Here is a 19,921-nt window from a genome sequence, read left to right on the forward strand (position 1 = left end):
TATATACAGTAAAATAAGTATACAGCTTCATTTGCATACATAAACTGACATAATATATAGCAAATCTTAATTGCTGGAATGCTTTGAAAGGGTCTGCATAAATAAAAACTTAGCCTGAAATTAAAATGAAAGAAATATTACCCAACCACAAATCATACAGCCAATTTGCTCTTTGGGAAAAAAAAAAAAAAAAAACATCTGTTGTTCTCTTATAACATCAATGATTAACATTAGATGCATAATCATAAGTGAAAATATACCATACCATCCAACAACTGAGACTGTTCACAGAATCGTTTCTTCCCATCCTCCTTCTTAGCAATGGCTGAATAGTGTCTTTGGTAAATTGTAGTCCATGTTTTGTCTGAAAAAAATGACAGATAAAACGGTGACCTAATAAGTTTACCAACTCTACTGTGTGTATTTGGTGCTGGAATACAAAACGAGACATAACACCTAATACAACAAACAACATACATGGACATAACAGATCTAGAGTCTATATACATCAAAGGGAGACCGAAAATGTGCATAAAGACTTTACAATCATCAAATTGTTTGAACTATGTCAGACTGTTAATTATTTTTTAAAGCCTTCTTAACATTGAGATGTAATGTATTGTTTACATCGATGTAAACAAGTCAATACTTGACTTTTTGAAGTGCACATTTCAAAGCACTTTTGAAATATATACCTGATATAAAACACGTGACAGATTTAACGTTATTTGAAGGGCAAGACAGCTGAAGGATGACAATAAAACTGGTTCATTACGCTACCTTGTATTTGTCTCTCTCCGTTACTCCGTATTCTGAGACACAGGTGGCAATAATCGCCATTCAGAAATCTCTGAACACTTCTGTCAACCGCAAAACTGCGAGTTAAAGCAGCAGAATAGGCACACAGTCTCAAAAGTGACATGTTGTCATAGTTTTGAAACACCGCGTTCTCTGGTGCAGCAGGCCGCCATTGTGTTCAGACCTGACTAGTTCATAGGCGATACGAGGATTTCTGACACCGAAGAGCGACGAGCAGATCGAACAAACGTCATCTTGCGGTAGGATGAAACCATAGACTGTATGAAACACATGGTACTGTATCCTATATCTCATGTAAGCTGTATTCCATTGGCATTTAATCACTTATTTCATATAAGCTTTAGGAAATGTTTTTAACGCAAGGGGAAAATAGGGGACAAGTCGACTTTTTATGTAATCAGCTTCAAAAGCCTTGTTATATAAAGTATCACGTTGTTTTCAACCTGAATTTAATTTCTAATTATATTTATTATACTAAATATACTTATGTTAGGCTAAGAATAATAATAAAAAAAAGATATCATTTTTCTTTTGGTGAAGGCTCAGTTTGACAGCTTTTTGTTTGTAGCCTATATATAATATTCACAATATAAAAACATGACAAAAGCAGTTTCTTTTAAGTTTTAAAATATTAAACGATTTATTTGAACCAAATGATATGCGATTTAAAAATGGCTGTGTTGGTTAGAAACTGTACAGTAGATGGCGAACTTTGTCAAGTTTCACGCGGTGCTGTAGGCTACAAAGGTCACTATGCGCGCGCCTCAGTATTTGCCGCGCAAAGCAAGGGTAGGCTACACAAATGTGTTCCTCAGTTTTCCACTTTTCGACTTTATGCGCCGTGTTCCTTTGTTCTGTGAGGCATGAAACTTGATATTTGTAGGTAAATATGCTATTTTCTGTGTGTTTGAGAGATTTAGGCCTAGGTAATATTTTGGAATATTTTAATACATTTAATACATCTGTGGATGCAAGTTGTTATTTGAACAGTAAATCTGTCCTTCTGTTTGGCTGACTGAACTTCTCACGAATTAAATCTTTGTATCAATTAAAAATGAAAACGGTTGATGAGAGTAACAAATAAAGTTAGGATGACTAAGATTTTTTAATTAATACTTTCATTCAGGAAGGAAGCATTAAATTGATCAAAGGCAACAGGAAAGACTTACATTGCTATAAAAAATTATATTTCAATTAAGCACTGTTCATCTTAACTTTCTATTCATCTAAATATTATGTCAGTATTGATAATAATAATGTTTCTTGAGCACCCTGATTCAGTGATTTTTAGGTTTTTGATTTCTGTGTTGATCATGTGACACAGAATTTGTTGCTGAATATTCAGCTTTGCCATCACAGGAATAAATGATTGAATACTGTATTTGTAATCAAATAACTGCATAAAAAATCATATAGACCCCAATTAGGCTATTTATAACATGTAATTAGGCTCTCTGTAATGTTTTTAAAATTGAAATATGTCATTTTTATCAACAGTTCGATGGCAGTCATCAAAGCAAGTTGTGCATATCTAGTAGGTTGAGATCAGACGTTATATGTTGCTACAGTTCACAGGGTCACCTTTCTGACAGGACCATTTGATGTTTCAAGCTCATGTGTGACAGTCATTACTGGGTGACTGACTGTCAACAAAAGGAGAGAAGAGAGCCATTCAGGAACCTAAAAATAACTTCAGGACAAGGCTGCCATTCTATGGGAGTCTGATATTCAGACTATTTTGCACACCTATATGAAGGGTGTGTTTCTTTGTTTTTAGAAGTTGGAGCTGCTTTTAAAATGTTCACTTGATTAGCCAATGCTTCATGCAAGTATGAGTTGAGGTTTTGGAGAAAGGACAGTCAAAAATTTCAGGAAAGGGAAAAATTCTCGCTCTGATTTTAGTCTTCTAAACATACCAATGCTAGGTGTATTTTACAACCACATTGAGAGGGTTAGCCTACCGTTATGCAACACATTTAGGAAAATCTCTCTTCACCTGTCAATACTAATAATTCAGAGTCAATGCTTAAGTTAAAATATGAAAATAAATAAATAATATCCTCAGGTCATTTGAAGGCAGATTTGTTTGAGTTTCTACAGTTAGTACCAAATATCTCCCACATCTGACACATATCTCTTTGATTATGGCTAATGATGAAAGTCCACCAATCATATCCGCAATCTTTCTTTCTTTAAAAAATAACAATCCAGTTTATCACGTGTAGATCTCTGTCAACTATCCAGAGAGGACGAAGACTCTCAGGAGCTGTTGATCAGATAGACTGCCCACTTATCACTGGTTTCGGCTACAATGGACAATGGTCACGAAGCAGGAAATGCAAATAGGCTTGTTGTAGATTGATCTTCAGTTTTGGCGGCCAGGGACAGATCCTGAATTAGAAACGGATGTTTATGCAGGCAGCCGCACAGTGTGGCACTCTGGTTATCTCGGCCACCTGCGTCGGAGGAATCTAGCAGGAAGTCTGTGGTTGAGATGAGTGTTACAAAGTACATTGCCTAACTGCAGTGTGACAGTGTGATTCACCACAATCTTATTTCACAATAAGCCAATAATTTGGGAGTGGCAAAATTACTAGACTATGTGTTATGAAGAATTAAATAAAGGCTGATGCCATTTATTGTTAGTTATAAATGTCAACTGAGGTAGTCTAAAGTGAAACGGAGACCAAGTTTGTGTTGGCAGTGGAGGTGGGTGATGGAGGGGGACTGGAAGAGACTCCGTATGTTAGCAGAAGAGAGAAACAATTAATAATGGGAGCTATTAGGGGGAGCTTGTCGGCGCAAAGAGGGAGGTTGGGTTTCGGGCCTTTTTGGAGGACTTTGATGGTACAAAACAGGCCTCATTACTGAGATATTATCTCCATTCATACACTTCCAGAGTTGATGGGAACCCTACTGGGAAAGATTAGGTTCCTTACGCCAGTGAACATCCCACATGGCCGAACAGATTTTCTCAGCTCAGGGCGAAACCGTCATAGCGTGGCATCATGGGAGCAAAGCAGAGGCCTGTTGACGGCCAACGATGTGTGGAATTAGAGATCTTACTTAGACCTTTTCTCTGAGGTCATGTCAATCAAGATTAAGTTTTTCGATATCTGTAAAATATGTCAAGAATACTGTTCAAAATTTGGGGATCAGTAACTTATTTTTTATGTTTTTAATAGAAATCTCTTAAGCATACAAGTAATAAAACAATACTATTGTAAGATATTATTACAACTGAAAACAACTACATGAATACATTTTTAAATGTACTTTATGTCTGTGATGGCAAAGCTGACTTTTCAACTGTTAAATACTCCAGTCTTCACAGTCACACTGTCCTTCAGAAATCATTCTTAAGATCCTCACCAACCACATTTAAGGTTTCTTGAAAATTTTAGATCATGGCAGTTGTGCTGCTGTGTTCTGAATGTAAGAGCTGTGTTGTGGACCATCATTTAGCAGAGGGACAAGCATCAACATATCAGTTTGAGCAAGTTTATCATAACATCTGACATTCATTTGGGGACAGAACTTTGTTCTTGAGATTTTAAGTGCAACATCTTACATTTCCCCTAAAGAATCTAATTACCATCAATTACCATCAATTTCCAAGGAAGCGGGGGCTGATCTTATGGACTTCCGGGGTCATTGAGTGTGCTGAAGGGGCACAAGATTGCTCATCTCGTATGTGCATGGAAGGGTACATCTGTAAAGTAGACAACAAGCAAGTAAAAAAAGAAAGAACAAAGTATAATTTAATTACGTTTACAGTAGGTAAAAAAAAATTGTCACTTGGAATATTCTATTTTGTGACTTTCCTGTTTCTAAATTCCACATTTCTGTTATGATCTAGACATGCTGTGTTCGAAAATCAACATTATTTGGACATTCTTTTTGAGACTTAAAAGATTAGAAATTATCTGAAAAAAAATGGCAATGGTGCTTTGTTGTGCACAACTTGCCAAGTTCTAGGTTTTTGGGAGTTGTTCAGGGCATTGCTTTCTGGTTCCTAAGATGTTCTGAGTGGTCAGGTTTAGATTTTTTGTTGTGTTTCTCTCGTCGGGCTCACATTAGCATCTGGAACGTTGGGGCCATCGGGGCCGTCGGCGAGAGTGAGAGCTCTGATTGGATGTTCAGTTTAGCAAACGAGTCATGCATACAGAGTGCAGAGAATTAAGGCAAAAGTGATGAAAACAAGCATGTGAATGAAGGTGGAACAGACAGAAGGCTGTATAAATATTACATGATATTTCCCAATCATTCTTATATGCGAATGTTTTCATAACAACATGAGCCGCTTAAAATTATTAAAGTTATTAATGTTACTGATACACAAAATGGTAAGCAAGCGCTGCTTTGTTTACATTTCATATATCTGCATTTATCTCATATATCTTTGTTTTAATTTCTCCTTTTGAATAACAAATATATACTATTAATAGCCGCTGATATGGACAGCTCCTTCCTCTGAGGCCTGCGCAGAACGCACGTATTAGTTTGCTGCGGCTGAAGTCTGTGCGATGTGTTCCAGTGCAGCTTTTTGGTCCGACGTTGCTGAAATTAAAGATAGGGGTCCACTTCAGTTAGGTTTAATTGGGGATGAAGGACTAAGATGTATGAGATTAGCAAAAAGACTTGGCTTTAGTAAAAAACCCAAAGGCTTATATGCCCAAGGAGAAGGGAATGACTGCGGGAAGCAGAAAAAGACTGCAGACTACTGTCTCCATAGGCTTTTATGGGCTAAGTATGAGTGCTAAAGCTTCAGAGACCCATTAGTTTACTAGCTACAAAGTGTGCAGTGACTCGTCCTGGTAAAACACACCTTCAAGAATATTTTCACCCTCTGCCCCTGGGCTGCACACGTCATTGAAACCAGGAGGATATGAAAAGTTTGTTAGTGTTTCAGAGCAGAGCATCATATTCACCAAGCTGACTCGAATGTCCATTGGGATAGTCCACATACAAGTGCCATTACAGGTAAGGGAGACCTCATCTTTGTTGCTTAAATTTATTTATCAAACATAAAGTATTACTTCTGTACTTACTAAATTGGGTGTATTTATTACCTATAATTTGCCTGATGGCAACAGTTTATTTTGGTTCAGGATGGGATGTAAAGTTATGTGGAACATCTGAGGATGATCAGCTTCCTGAAGGGAAATGAATGACAGTACGATAAAAGGTAAACAATATTGAGAGTGACATTCACTCAAAGTGATTATGAATAATCCAGGCCCCACCCATCTCCTCTCAGTCCCCCGATGCAAGCCCTGCCCAGAATAAAATGCAGGAAAGGACTGAGCCACCCCACCAAAGAGCAGGCAGACAGCAAGGCACAGAGAGTGAGAGAGAGAAAGACACCCATTTACAGCTTTACTGCCTTGTTGAGTCCGTCAGATTACTCTCACTGCCACCTCTATCTTATCCTCTCACTTTCTTTCTCTTAGTAGTCTTTTTGAATCATTCTCTTACACAGACACACAGGCTCTCACTGAAATACATTCATTCAACTCAGCTCATTCACAATCACAGGTCAGGCAGCCTCACATTTCACCTTGCTCTGCCCCTGGCTGAGAGGAGAGATCCCTGCAAGGTGCAACCATCACACAGGACACAGGATCCCACAACTCTAGCAGCTTGGACTGAGGGACCTTGGTACTCCAGGACAATCTAACAAGATTGAGACATTTCTTTGGGATGGAATTGAAAAGTTCTCATTCATCATTCTGAAGAGCAAGACCAACAGACAGCTGTTTAAAAGACTAGAGTGATACACTTGAGTTTGAAATTGTTTACTTAGGATTTTTTTAACCCTCTATTCCCATGCTTCTGCTTATGGGTTCTGCGTGAGGCAGAGTACCCAGCGAATACCAGCAACATGCCGACTACTTCTGCAAGGTGCACCTTGGGAGTCTGACCCATCATGTTCAAATGGACACCTACTACCGCTGGTCTCCACTCTGACCTCACCTTTGCCGGCTCAGCCCTCCCTTCTTATCCTTTTTCCTTGTTATGCCTATCCCTGCTATTTCTGGCTTGCTCCTCTCTTGGAGTTTGCCCACCTGCACTGGGGCATGAGCCCCTTCATGTGCTGGCACAAGGCACAAACTGCTCGTGGACACTGGAGCGGCACACGCGCAGCTACAACCACCTCGAGGGTGACGTCCGCCTTCGGCGCCTCTATTCCGCCAACAAGTTCTTTCTCTGCATCGACAAGACAGGCAAAGTGGATGGCACCCGTCGGAAGAATTACCCTGACAGTGAGTAGACGCCCAGTGTTTGTCTCCATTCATGTGTCCCTGCAGAAGGGAGTGGGGATTATTTGGTTTTTATGATCTTCCATTGACTCTCTTATCACTTGAGGTTTATGGCTGTTTTATTTTATGAGTATGTATAAAGGTGTTGCAAGGTAGGATTTGTAATACGCAAAACACATAATTGGAAAATGTAGGCCCTTCCCTGTTATATTGGCTCGCAAAATACTATGATCTGAAATACGGAAGTCTGTCTCCACCCTAGAGAGAAAAAAAAAGAAAAAGGTAATTGTTCCTTTATCTACCATAATTGCAACTTTACATCTCTTTATTGCAATGTCATATCTTATAATTGCGACTTCATATCTCTCAATGTGACTCTTTTTACTTGTGACTTCTTGTTATTGTGACTTTATGTCCCACTTTTCTCTATTGCTTGTTTAATTATTTTTACACAGAGGTGGAAACTTACTTCTTTATTTAAATAAGGTTAAGCAGGAGAATTTAACTTAAAACTAAATAGCAAATGATTAAGTTACAGCATAATCAGAAAATGTAAACACAACTGTAAATTTAATAAGCAGTTAGGTACAGTGTAAAATTTGCATGAAAGTTCAACAAGTAATCAACATAAAAGTTTTGTTGTAGAATCTTAAAATCCTCTGTACACTGTCAGAAAAGTTATACCTTTAGGGGTACAACAGTTCTCCACTGAGGCGTTTTGTATATACTTTGATGCTTTAATATTTTACAGAAAATTGTGGATGTTTGATTAACATTTAATTTTGAAATAGCAGATGCATTTGGTTTTTAGAAACCCTACAGTGATAAATCAACAAGATGTTTCTTACAAATCACTTTCCCCTGCCTCACAGTTTGATCTCACTTTTTCAGCTGGAGTTTAACTCTACAGTATGTCATCCTGTGTGAGAGTTCAGCAGGGCTTTCTGTTTGTTTGAATTTGGGATTTAACTGGTCTGGGTCATGGAGATCACAGTGGGTTGACCCTGGCTGTTTTGTGTTTGTTGTTGCAAAAAAAGAGTGAGTCAGACTTTTTTTCCAAGCAGGTTGCTTTAACTGCTCTGCCACTGTGCAGATCTTAGCAGTTGCACTGCATTTGTTTACAAGTTTCTGCTCTCCACGGCTGTCTCAGATCAGTTTAGATGCTTGTACTTGGTACAGCTGGGTGAAACTGTACAGCCCTCAGAAGCAATTTGCTTGCACATTTACTTACCAACCTCTCATTTCCTTTCCCTGAATTAAGGTCCTTTTTAGCAAAGAGGGTCCCCTTTACAGAAAGGTATCCTGCATTTACTAGCCTTGCAGAATTTCTCAGTATTGTCTCTCTTTGGCTTTTTTTTCCTTCCAGGGTTCACGTAAGTAGAGGAATTTTGATTTTCACAATAAGGACTTTGAAAAACAGTTTTCATATTCAGCAAGTTCAGAATCCGAACTGTTTTTCGCATTGATTTTGTTAGTGTTGCTTTGCTGCTATCCACCTTGTCCTCTGCATAGCCCTTTGCGTCCGTCAGCACTGCTGCATTGCCCAAACAGCCCCGCACTGACTCTCCCTCTCACTTTTTCCAACTCCCGCTCCCAAACTCTCAGGTGCAAAAACAGTTAGAATTAGTCAACGGCCCTTGGCTAATTGAGGTAGGAAAATATTGTATCAATCCCAGTGAACTGAAGACTGGAACAGCTGAGAGAAGAGGCTTCAATGCAAAGGACTGAAAGAGAGATTGATAGGTAAAAAAGGATGTAGGGGGAATAATATTTGCATTGAACAGTACACATTTTCTGGTACTTTTGAGTTTAAATTAAACTATACTCACTATTCCTCTATAGAGTTGTAAATGGGCAATTAGAATGTTTGGAAGAATGCTTTAGTTTTTTTTGTTAGCAAAATAATTTTAGATAGCACTGGCAGGATAAAATTAAGGACTCTGACCTGGAGGAAATGGCTTGCAGAATTGTGCAAATGATTTCAGAGCGTAATTGGCCACAAACTAATCTTGATTTGGCACCTATTCTTGAAACTAGTTTTTATCCAGGTGTTGAATAGAACGCAGCACTTTAAGTTTTCCGGATTCAAAGTAGATCACCCTTATGAAACAAAAATATATTGGAAAATATCAAGTAATATATTGGCATACATTTTTATATATATTGGATTTAATATTTATTTTGAAAAGCGGCAATCATTTGTATATTTTGCAATATATTATATAATATATGTATAATCAATATATTATTTAATGTATTTAAATATATAATATATTAGAAAATAAAAAGGGAAAATAATATATTACAATACATCACAATATATTTTAAGAAATATATTGGTAAATATATTTTCCTTTCATAAGGGTGATGTCAATCAGCTCCAAAAAATAACGGTGTCATCGTTCACAGTTAACAGCCGCATAATGCAAACTAGACAAGCTTATTTGACTATGATTTTGAGTGCAAATGTAGGGTTGTAGTAGTGCCTGTCAGGTCCTGACAGTGCTTACTGGCTAATAGCACTACAAAAACGGACACAGTCCCAATCCCTTCACTAGCAACTATGCTGCTGTTGCATGAGCGTGATGTTGGGAGCAGACAAGAAAAAAATAAAATAAATATAAATATATATATATATTAAAGTTAGAGGCAAACCATAACAAAAGCTAACCAACCAAACTTTGTGGAGACCCTTGTGAGTACCAAACCTAGTGAGATCCACCTGCTATAAATATTTGCTTTCAATATAACATTTAGCGTTTTGCTAAAGTGAAGCTGTTTTCTCAGTTTTCTTCAAATATGTTTTTATAACTTTTAACAAATATAGTAATGTAGTCTACAAATACAACTAGTAGTTTAACTAATTTTCTCTGAAATTCATGGACAAGAAATTATGAGTATAAAGAAAAATGGAAATCTCATACTTCAAAGGTAAAGACTGTAACCATTAACCACCACTTGATGGGTGGTGAGTGAGAAAGTATATCAATCTTAGCCTAATGTTTCTGTCCATTCTTGTCTTAGGCAAGGTTATTTTCTTTTATAGTTTTTGAATTGCAGGTACTTGCTGGCTGACAAAACCAGCTAACCTCTTTTTTCCCCTTAACATTTGGCTTTAAAAAGAGCACTGTTGAAGTCTAGGGCGTATGTGGTTAAGAACATCAAATGCTTGACTTGAGTCCAGGCAACAACACTGCGCTTAAGGAAATAAAGTCATGCGACAGGAATAATCAGAGAAGTCACTTTTGCTAAAATATTGCCATTTTGCAGTTTGCCAGGACTTTTCTTCCATCTCCCATTTTCTTTCGCTCTCCTTCTTCCATTTCAGCTGTATTTTCAAGAGTTGTGTCATGTTTACCAAGTTTCCCCTGACTTTTCTGCATCTTGCTTTAGATGTTACTGTTTTCCCTTGCAGTGATTTCATAGGTGTGTTGAGCTTGGACCCGAGTCATGGGAAGAAAATCATCCACCCATTCTGAATATATTGTGGAATTATTTAAAACATATTTCAAAAAGAGAGACTGTCAGTTCATAGACGCCTAGAGGCCACAGAAGAGAGATTGTGCACGACTGAATGCTGGCACATAAACTGCTGTAGAATCATGGGAGGTGAAAATAAATTCACAGTGTAATATTTATGTCGACGTGTTATAATTTATGGTCAAATACTTTACAGTGTGAGAATTTTGAAGAATTATCAACAGCTGAATTTAGGAAATGGAATGTACTCCAGAAGTGTGATATGAAATGATATGAGGCAGTAAAGTTCTTAGGTTCCTAATCAAAAGATGTGTTAAAGAGTGAGAGAAAGAATGTACTCTACTAAGGACATTTTATAAGTGTGTAGTAGTAGTGAAGCTCCCGGTCTGTGACAGTTTAAGTGGTAAGGGCACATGGGTACTAGGCGATTCCAGACGCTTCTGGAAAGTCTGGGAATGTTGCTTACATTTAGCCTGTGGGGGCCTCTTGGAGATTTTGGTGCCAGGAAAAAAAATCCTACAAATTCTGCCTTTTTAATCCTTCCGACGGACAGTGGTTCAGAGAATAGTTATAAAATGCTCAAAATCCCTCTCTTGCCAGGTGTTTTCGGCCCTGAGAAGGTGAAAAAAATAAAAAGCAGAAACTGGCACACACTCTGAGAGTTGCAGAGCTAAAATGCCCCAATTTTTCTAGACTATTCTCTTTCCAAAGGCCAGTTTTAATGTCATGAATGGATGAAAAGACACACCATAATTAGTTATGTGCAGTGTTAATCCCACTCCAAAATACTCTAAAATACCTACCTGCCTTTTAGAAAATCAGGTAGGCCTGGTGAATTTTACTTAAAAGCTTATAATGTTTTATCTAGTCATCATGTACATATGCATGCACAGTTAAAATTTGGTAACATCTCTGTTGTTCACCAAATTTGTGCTGGGAATCCATGCGATCAGGAATTTTATATAAGGGTGAAAGATTTTGCCATGCAGATTTTGTAACAAGTTGGTTGAATTCGCAACACTGACCAATGTAAGGCAGCTTGGTTTGAAAGTGGCTTCTGTGTAAACTGCTCTTCACACAACACTACACTACTGAAAATAGACCATTTTGCCCACAAAACTTTGCACCTTTACAGTAGGTTTTGCATATATATGACAATGTGTATTCAAATATTTGAGGATTAAATACCTCCTTCTTTTCATGCGCAGCATTCCAAAGTCACCCATAGTATAATTACTGTTTATATAATCGAAGATGAGCTTTGCATTATCTAGGTCTATTAGCACAACTTAGCAAAATCCAACTGGCATAATTTAATTTACATTGAAACGCTTGTGTGGCCTTTTAAAATTACTAATTATTTATTTTGCCAGACAGAAATCAAACTTTTAAAGCACATGTGAACTTATTTATTGAGTCACACAAAATGTCAGTTTGATTCTAGTGATCTCTGATGAGATCACAAAAATGGCCAAAGATAACAACATAAAACGGTGCCTACTCTTGCGATGACTCAACTAATGCAATATATATATTTACATTTAAAGGTTGCGCACTCTATATACTCAGTGGTGCAATTACTGACAGGCAGTCTCACAGTTCAGTAGGTACTGCTCAGATTCTCTCATCTTCACTAGGCAAATGGTAATGTTGCAGAAAGTTGACCCAAGGCCATTTTTCCTGAATGAGAAGTCATTAGCACTGTTATTATTATTATAACTTTTTGTGAGGGATGTAAAACAAGTATTAATTAGATCAGTTGGGAACCCACAGCTTGGCTAACTCATGCAGTACCATATGCTGACTAACATCTGCCAAAGCCAACACCGTTCACCACCTCTCTTGGCTCTGTGGCGAAATTAAACAGACAGACAGACTTGGTCTCATTGTGACTGGGTTCAGGCTCTAGGCAGCGGTGAATTAAAACACCCTCTTGGGATTGTAGTTGATCTGAATTGACCTTTTGATTAAACCATGTTCACCTTCAAGCATATGTTAACCCAGACAGTGTATCTCGGAGACTGAGCGACTACTCAAATCAAATCAAATTACTTTTATTGTCACACCACCGACAGCATGTGTGCCGGGATAGCTTGCAACTGTGCTCCAGACAGTGCAGAATACAACTGACAAGTTTAACAAATAACATTATATACATTTAGACACTTTACAGTAACAGTATACTTTTATGTACAGTATATACACTATATTAAACAATAATATACAAACATAATCCACATAATCCACAAATGTACACAAATTGTATATGAGATGGTTGGTAAATATAAGTATTATTGTAATAAAGTGCAGTGCATGCTACATTGAAGTCCAGTTGGTAAAAATTGTGGTAGTGCTCGAGTTAAAATGCATGATGAATGGTATGGACAGAGTGGTGTGCTGTATAAGTGTCAGTTCTGAGTGTTCAGCAGCCTGATAGTCTGATGGAAAAAGCTGTCAGTCGGCTTGTGTGTGATCGGATACTGCGTAACCATCTGCCTGAAGGCAGCAGAGAGAACATTGTGATTCTACTGTGGATTTCCCCTGCATGCATTAATCACAATTTGAGATTTACACATTCTTTGCCTGTCATGTTATATTACTGTAACATTAAAACCTAAAACTGACATTTTGGGTTAAATACACAGGAATGCTGGCTTCTGCTGTATGTCTCCCACTGGGTTTTCTTCTTGACCTAAATTGATACTTTTTATCATTTGTCTATTTATAATAATACATCAATAATTCAAAGTGAACAGGATAGTCCCGTAGGTGTTACGAGCTCAAGTTTCTAATCAGGCCAAAAATCTAAGGAAACTCCTTATAAAATCTATAACGATAAGAATGTGACACACCCAGTTCACGCCTTTATGGTCTCTTATAGCTGACTTGTAAAAAAAAAAAACATCAGCAATAAAACAAGGCTGAGTCACAAAAGCATGGCCATAGGATTCCTATGGCTACCACTGAATGGCTTTTATCACATAATCTAAAGTACTTTCTAACAGAGATACTTCATTTTTATTGTGCTTTGCAGGTAGTAAATGTGAAAACGGATTTGGCAATGTTTGTTTTATAAAACCCCATGATATAAAATTGTATTTAAAGCGTTAGTTCACCCAAAATTGAAAATTATGTCATTAATAACTCACCCTCATGTCGTTCCAAACCAGTAAGACCTCCATTTATCTTCGGAACACAGTTTAAGATATTTTAGATTTAGTCCGAGAGCTCTGGAGAGCTCCTCCTCCATTGAAACTGTGTGTACTGTATACTGTCCATGTCCAGAAAGGTGAGAAAAACATCATCAAAGTGGTCCATGTGACATCAGAAGGTCAGTTAGAATATTTTGAAGCATTGAATATACATTTTGGTCTAAAAATAGCAAAAACTAAGACTTTATTCAGCATTATCTTCTCTTCCGTGTCTGTTGTGAGAGAGTTCAAAACAAAGCAGTTTGTGATATCCGGTTCGCGAACGAATCATTCGATGTAACCGGATCTTTTTGAACCAGTTCACCAAATCGAACTGAATCGTTTTAAATGGTTCGCGTCTCCAATACGCATTAATCCACAAATGACTTAAGCTGTTAACTTTTTTAATGTGGCTGAAACTCCCTCTGACTTCAAACAAACCAATATCCCGGAGTAATTCATTTACTCAAACAGTACACTGACTGAACTGCTGTGAAGAGAGAATTGAAGATGAACACCGAGCCGAGCCAGATAATGACTCGTTTACGAGTCAAGAACTGGTTGCATCGGTTTTCGGATCACCAGTAGTTTTTTCGGACAGTTCGATTCAATAAACCGTTCGACGTAATGGCGTCATTGGCGATGATTGCCCTTCATTCAAGCTTTCATAACATTGATTGCCAGAGATGGGACCAAGTCACACATGTGCAAGTCTCAAGTAAGTCTCAAGTCTTAGCCTTCAAGTCTCAAGTAAGTCCCAAGTATTTTTTTCTTGGGCAAGTCAAGTCACAAGTTATGTCAAGTCAAGTCAAGTCCTGTAGTAAGTCAAGTCAAGTCCAAGTCAAGTCACCTTATTATTGTAATTTTACCTGCAGAATCTGATCTTAATAAAGTTAAAGACAAGATATAAGTAACAGTAAATTAAAATAATTTGGATTTGCATTGTAAATACTCATGTTCAGTAAAATACATCATGGAATCAAACAAAATTGTAACTTCATAAAATTATTTATTTTTCACTTCTGCCAACAGAAATGTTTTACATTTTCAACATTGAGTCCATAAAACAAATAACAGCTAAACATCCAACAGACTTCTCTCTGAACACCTCTCTCTCTCTCTCTCTCTCTCTCTCTCTCTCTCTCAAATGACGTGAAATGACATGACATGACATTCGGCCATACTCAGAATTCGTGCTCTGCATTTAACCCATCCGAAGTGCACACACACAGAGCAGTGAACACACACACACACTGTGAACACACACCCGGAGCAGTGGGCAGCCATTTATGCTGCGGCGCCCGGGGAGCAGTTGGGGGTTCGATGCCTTGCTCAAGGGCACCTAAGTCATGGTATTGAGGTTGGAGAGAGAACTGTACATGCACTCCCCCCACCTACAATTCCTGCCAGCCCGAGACTCGAACTCACAACCCTTCGATTGGGAGTCCGACTCTCTAACCATTACGCCACAACTTCCCCTCAAACACAGTTTACATACAACATTAAACTTTCTTACATTTCTCCTCTCTCTCTCTCTCAAGTTCAAGTTCAAGTTCAAGTTGCTTTATTGGCATGACATTTGAGTTACAGTATTGCCAAATTTAGCATTTAGATACAGAATAAAATATGATTACAATAAAATACAATAAAAATAGCAGCAGCAGATAATATTTCTAATATTAATAATAGTAATTATATAGAATTAAGAATATAAAATAAAACAGTTGAATACAATAAATTATCCCTTTCGTATGGTGTGTATGGTGTATAAATATTTAGCAGCTATTGTGAATGCCGTCTCATTCTCTCCAAGTATATAGAGTAGTTTCTCCGAGTCATTTAGAGACAAGAATGAAGGATTCAAAGCTTCAAACTGTGGAAAGAATGTTTCTCTTGTAGTGCTGTATTTGGGACAGACCAGAAGGAAGTGTTTCTCATCCTCTGTTTGATTCAGCTCACAGTGTTTGCCTCTCTTCTCTCGGTAGCCAGGATCTTTTATGTCTACCAATCTCTATTTCCAAATCATGATCACTGAGTCGATATTTTGAAAGGATTTGTCTTTCTTTTAATGGCTTTAGTGATAAGTAATTTGCCAGTTTTGTGGTTCTGTTTAGGTCCGAATAACACTGGAGTTTGGTTTGGAGCTCAAATTCATTTTTTTCATTTTTCATCATAATTATACTTCAGATTTTTGTCAATTAGTTTCTGAATGTTGGGGTTGTGATTGGAGTCAGACTCAGTTTGGGTTTCCTTCATCAGGTGAAGCACGAGTGTGTTTCTCTCTCACTCTCTCTCTCTCTCTCTCTCTCTCTCACACACACACACACACACACACAATCGCTCTCTCAGAGTAAATCCGTAAGTCATTACCTCTATTACAAGGTATTGCACTTGCAAAATATAAGATTCGAGAGTCTTGTCTGCAAGCCGAGCACGATGTGGCCGAGCACGATGTGGCCTATCCCACCATGTATGCGCCACCGGTATGCGCGCTCCTAATGGAAGCAACGCGGTCGCGACGCGCACGCGGTGCGACACTCTCAACGCCTCAGGGGCGCAACTGCCCGAGCGCTTTGGAAACAATCAGACAGCGGCGCGACTAGCGATTTCCACGCGTTTTTAGGCGTGAATTATTGACGACAAAAGCGATGACCCTCAGTACCCTCAAGCTGAGATGTTGATGTGATGTGATATCTGATCTAAGTGGGCGTGGTCTGCGTAAGGTAGAGAGGGCATGACTGATGATGTCATGACATGACAACGCGATTCTCAGCCTGCGCTCCAGCTGAGTAATCAATTTTATTTTTTTTAAATAATTTATATATTTTATATTCAAACTGAAAACATAATGTGATTAACACTCAAGTCATTCAAGTCATCCTGTCTCAAGTCAAGTCAAGTCCCGAGTCTTTAACTTCCAAGTCCGAGTCAAGTCTCAAGTATTTTACTTTTTGTCAAGTCAAGTCACAAGTCTTAAAAATAGCGACTCGAGTCGACTCGAGTCCAAGTCACCAAGTCACAAGTCCCCATGTCTGTTGATTGCCCTTCATTCAAGCACTCATAACATTAGCACAGAATCAGTTCAGAATCAATGACCAAAAGAATCAGTTCGGTTCAGATGCTCTGTGTGTCGCTCTGTTTCACGCTGAATCACACATGCACATCATCAGTTCATCGGTTCTCGAATCGGACACGTCTGACAGAAACGGTTCTTGACTCCTGAACGAGTCATTATCTGGCTCGGCTCGGTATTCATCTTCAGTTCTCTCTTCACAGCAGTTAAGTCAGTGTACTGTTTGAGTAAATGAATTACTCCGGGATATTGGTTTGTTTGAACTCAGAGGGAGTGTTAGCCACATTGAAAAAGTTAACAGCTTAAGTCATTTGTGGATTAATGCGTATTGGAGACGCGAAGGGTTAAAAAAGATTCAGTTCGATTTGGTGAACTGGTTCAAAAAGATCCGGTTACATCGAATGATTTGTTCGCGAACTGGATATGACAAACTGCTTTGTTTTGAACTCTCTCACAACAGACACGGAAGAGAAGACAATGCTGAATAAAGTCGTAGTTTTTGCTATTTTTAGACCAAAATGTATTTTCGATGATTCAAAATATTCTAACTGACCGTCTGATGTCATGTGGACTACTTTGATGATGTTTTTCTTACCTTTCTGGACATGGACAATATACCATACACACAGTTTCAATGGAGGGACTGAGAGCTCTCGGACTAAATCTAAAATATCTTAAACTGTGTTCCGAAGATAAATTGAGGTCTTACTGGTTTGGAACGACATGAGGGTGAGTTATTAATGACATAATTTTCATTTTTGGGTGAACCAACCCTTTAAATATGAAACTATGAAAAGGTTTGTAATGTCTTATGTTTGGAAGGGTGTTGCACAATTTGCAACTGGCATAATCATAGTTATAAAACGATTTACGTACTTAAAACAACTGTTACGATCATGGACTTTCTGTTCCTTTTGAAAATGTTAATTAAACTTCTCTTTTGATTTATATATCCCTCGTGCGCTTTGATTTCCACGCCAGCATACACATATTGTAACAGAATCGCGGACCGAACATTGAGTTTAGCAGCGTTTTTCTTTCTTTTTTGTTTTGGTTTGCCCCCTCTCCCGGAATGGCTATCCCAGCAGTCCAACTCCTGTGCCTGGAGCAACTAGACCATCCGCTGGAGGACCACACCTGGGACTTTATCGATCTGGCGTGCCTAACCAACTTCCCAGACCGCTCGCTCTGTAGTTTTTATTACTCTGGCCTGAGTGAGTGGTGTAAGGCACGCCTACCAGCCAACTGTCCCAGAGAGGATTTTGCTGCTTTTGTGGAGTGGGTGCTGGAGAATAATGGATCCCTATTCAACATCTGCCCCGCTGAAGAGGATATCTCCAGCCTCCCTACCAAACCAGAGACCAGCCAGGCACCATCCAGCTGCACGGAACTACTGCCTGAGCCCACCGCAGACGGAGAGCCTGAGCCCGCCGCGACTGAGCCGATCGTCGCTATGGGAAGACCTGCCACACTCCCGCCACCGAGGGTGAGCTGCATTTGGTTTCTGGATATTTTGAGGAACTTATAGACGTCCTCCACATGGATTTAATTGATTGGTTTGGGGAGGTAAGCCCTGAATTTCCTGTTTCTCCGCTGGTTCCGCCCAGCCCTGAATCTCCTGTGTCTCCGGTGGTCCTGTCCAGCTATGATCCTCCTGTGTTCCCTCCCTGCCTCCCTCTCCTGCCTCCTCCTAGACCACTCAGTTCCTCTGCTCCATTACCGCTGGTTCAGTCCAGCCTTGAATCTCCTGTTTCTCCGCTGGTTCCCCCCATTCCTGATTCTCCTGTTTCTCTGCTGGTTCTGTCCAGCCCTGATCCTCCTGTGTTCCCTCCCTGCCTCCCTCTCTCGCCTCCTCCTAAACCAGTCAGTTCCTCAACCCCATCTCCGCTGGTGCCAGTCAGTCTCGCAGCTCACCCTCAGTCAGCACCATCTGAGCTGAGCCTTGGCATGAGGATTCCTTGTCTCCGCCTCCAGCCTCCGAGCCCTGGACTCCACCTCAGTCCTTCAACCCAGCGGCTCAGCCTTGGTACCTAGCTCCCTCGTCTCCACCATGGCCCGTCATCCCACCAGCTCCACCGGGCTCCCTCGTCCCTCCGGCTCCACCTTGGTCAGTCGTCGACCATCCGCTGCCTCAGGACTCCACTCCTCTGGCTTCACCTCGTTACTCCATCCCACAGGCTCTGTCAGGCTCCTCCTTCCCTAAGTCGCTCCGACTGTGCAGCAGGCTTCCGAAGCCTCACCTCCACCTCGGTCGCCGGTGCTTTCAGCGCTGCCTTTGACCTCCAGATCCTCTGCTTCACCCTGGCTCTCCGTCTGCTTGGCTCCAACCTGGGCTCCTCATCCACTGGCGCAGTCTCCGTCAGTCGGCCCCTGGTTTCGGCTCCTCCTCCACCATGGCTGAAATCAGACATAGGACAGCAACAAAAGATGGGTCTCTGAAGGCCAACTATATGTGCTGAATGGGCAAACAGCTTTATCTTGCCACCCAAACCAAAAAGTAAAACAAAAAGTAATTTTGATGTGCTGAAATGTGCTGTCCTAATCTGACATTCAAGGGCATTGGTATTGAGTCCATTCAGCACAATGAGTCATAAGCACACATAGGAATTGCCCCAACTGGATGTATGTGTGTGTATATGTGTCCACTAGGTAGTTGTTGATTGTTATATAGTTTTATAGCCTCTATGATTTTATTTGGCTATTAAAACTTGAATCAGTTTTCAGCAATTGAAGTGATAATAAAGATTTACTACACATCACAGTAGGCTCCTTCTTTGCTGGGTCACTCTAACATTCACCAACCTTTGGCAAGCAGACCACATCTGTAACCACTATGCTACTATGCATAAGCACTAAGAAGCTATTGAGATTGATACGATTATGATTGTCAATTTTCTGACACATTTTTTCTTTGTGCATTGCCCCATCACCCCAGTTGTGATTTACAAATAGTTAACTTTAAATGATCTGTACATTTTGCCCACACACTCTTCAAGATCTGTTTAGTTTCCCATGTGGCCAATTAGCTGAAACAACATTTTCAGGATGTATGTTGTCTGTCAATTTTGTGATTCTTCATCCGCAGGTTTACACAT

General features: G+C 39.5%; 2 protein-coding genes across 2 annotated transcripts in view; one reads left to right on the forward strand and one right to left on the reverse strand.

Annotated features, from left to right (window-relative positions):
- Window positions 1–1,032, reverse strand: part of LOC132159853 (DNA-directed RNA polymerase, mitochondrial-like) — a 57,082-nt gene extending 56,050 nt beyond the window's left edge. The window contains exons 1-2 of the mRNA XM_059569483.1: window positions 781–1,032; window positions 266–364 (exon numbers count right to left, since the gene is read on the reverse strand). Coding sequence (XP_059425466.1) covers window positions 266–364; window positions 781–922 — 241 coding nt within the window. The 5' untranslated portion in view covers window positions 923–1,032. The remainder of the gene's footprint in view (window positions 1–265; window positions 365–780) is intronic.
- A 5,149-nt stretch (window positions 1,033–6,181) lies between these two features.
- LOC132159863 (fibroblast growth factor 22-like) overlaps window positions 6,182–19,921 on the forward strand; it is a 30,522-nt gene continuing 16,782 nt past the window's right edge. Inside the window, exon 1 of the mRNA XM_059569497.1 lies at window positions 6,182–7,085. Within this exon, the coding sequence (XP_059425480.1) occupies window positions 6,749–7,085 (337 nt within the window). The 5' untranslated portion in view covers window positions 6,182–6,748. The remainder of the gene's footprint in view (window positions 7,086–19,921) is intronic.

The sequence above is a fragment of the Carassius carassius genome, chromosome 16, assembly GCF_963082965.1.
Source record: "Carassius carassius chromosome 16, fCarCar2.1, whole genome shotgun sequence".
Taxonomy (NCBI): Eukaryota; Metazoa; Chordata; class Actinopteri; order Cypriniformes; family Cyprinidae; genus Carassius; species Carassius carassius.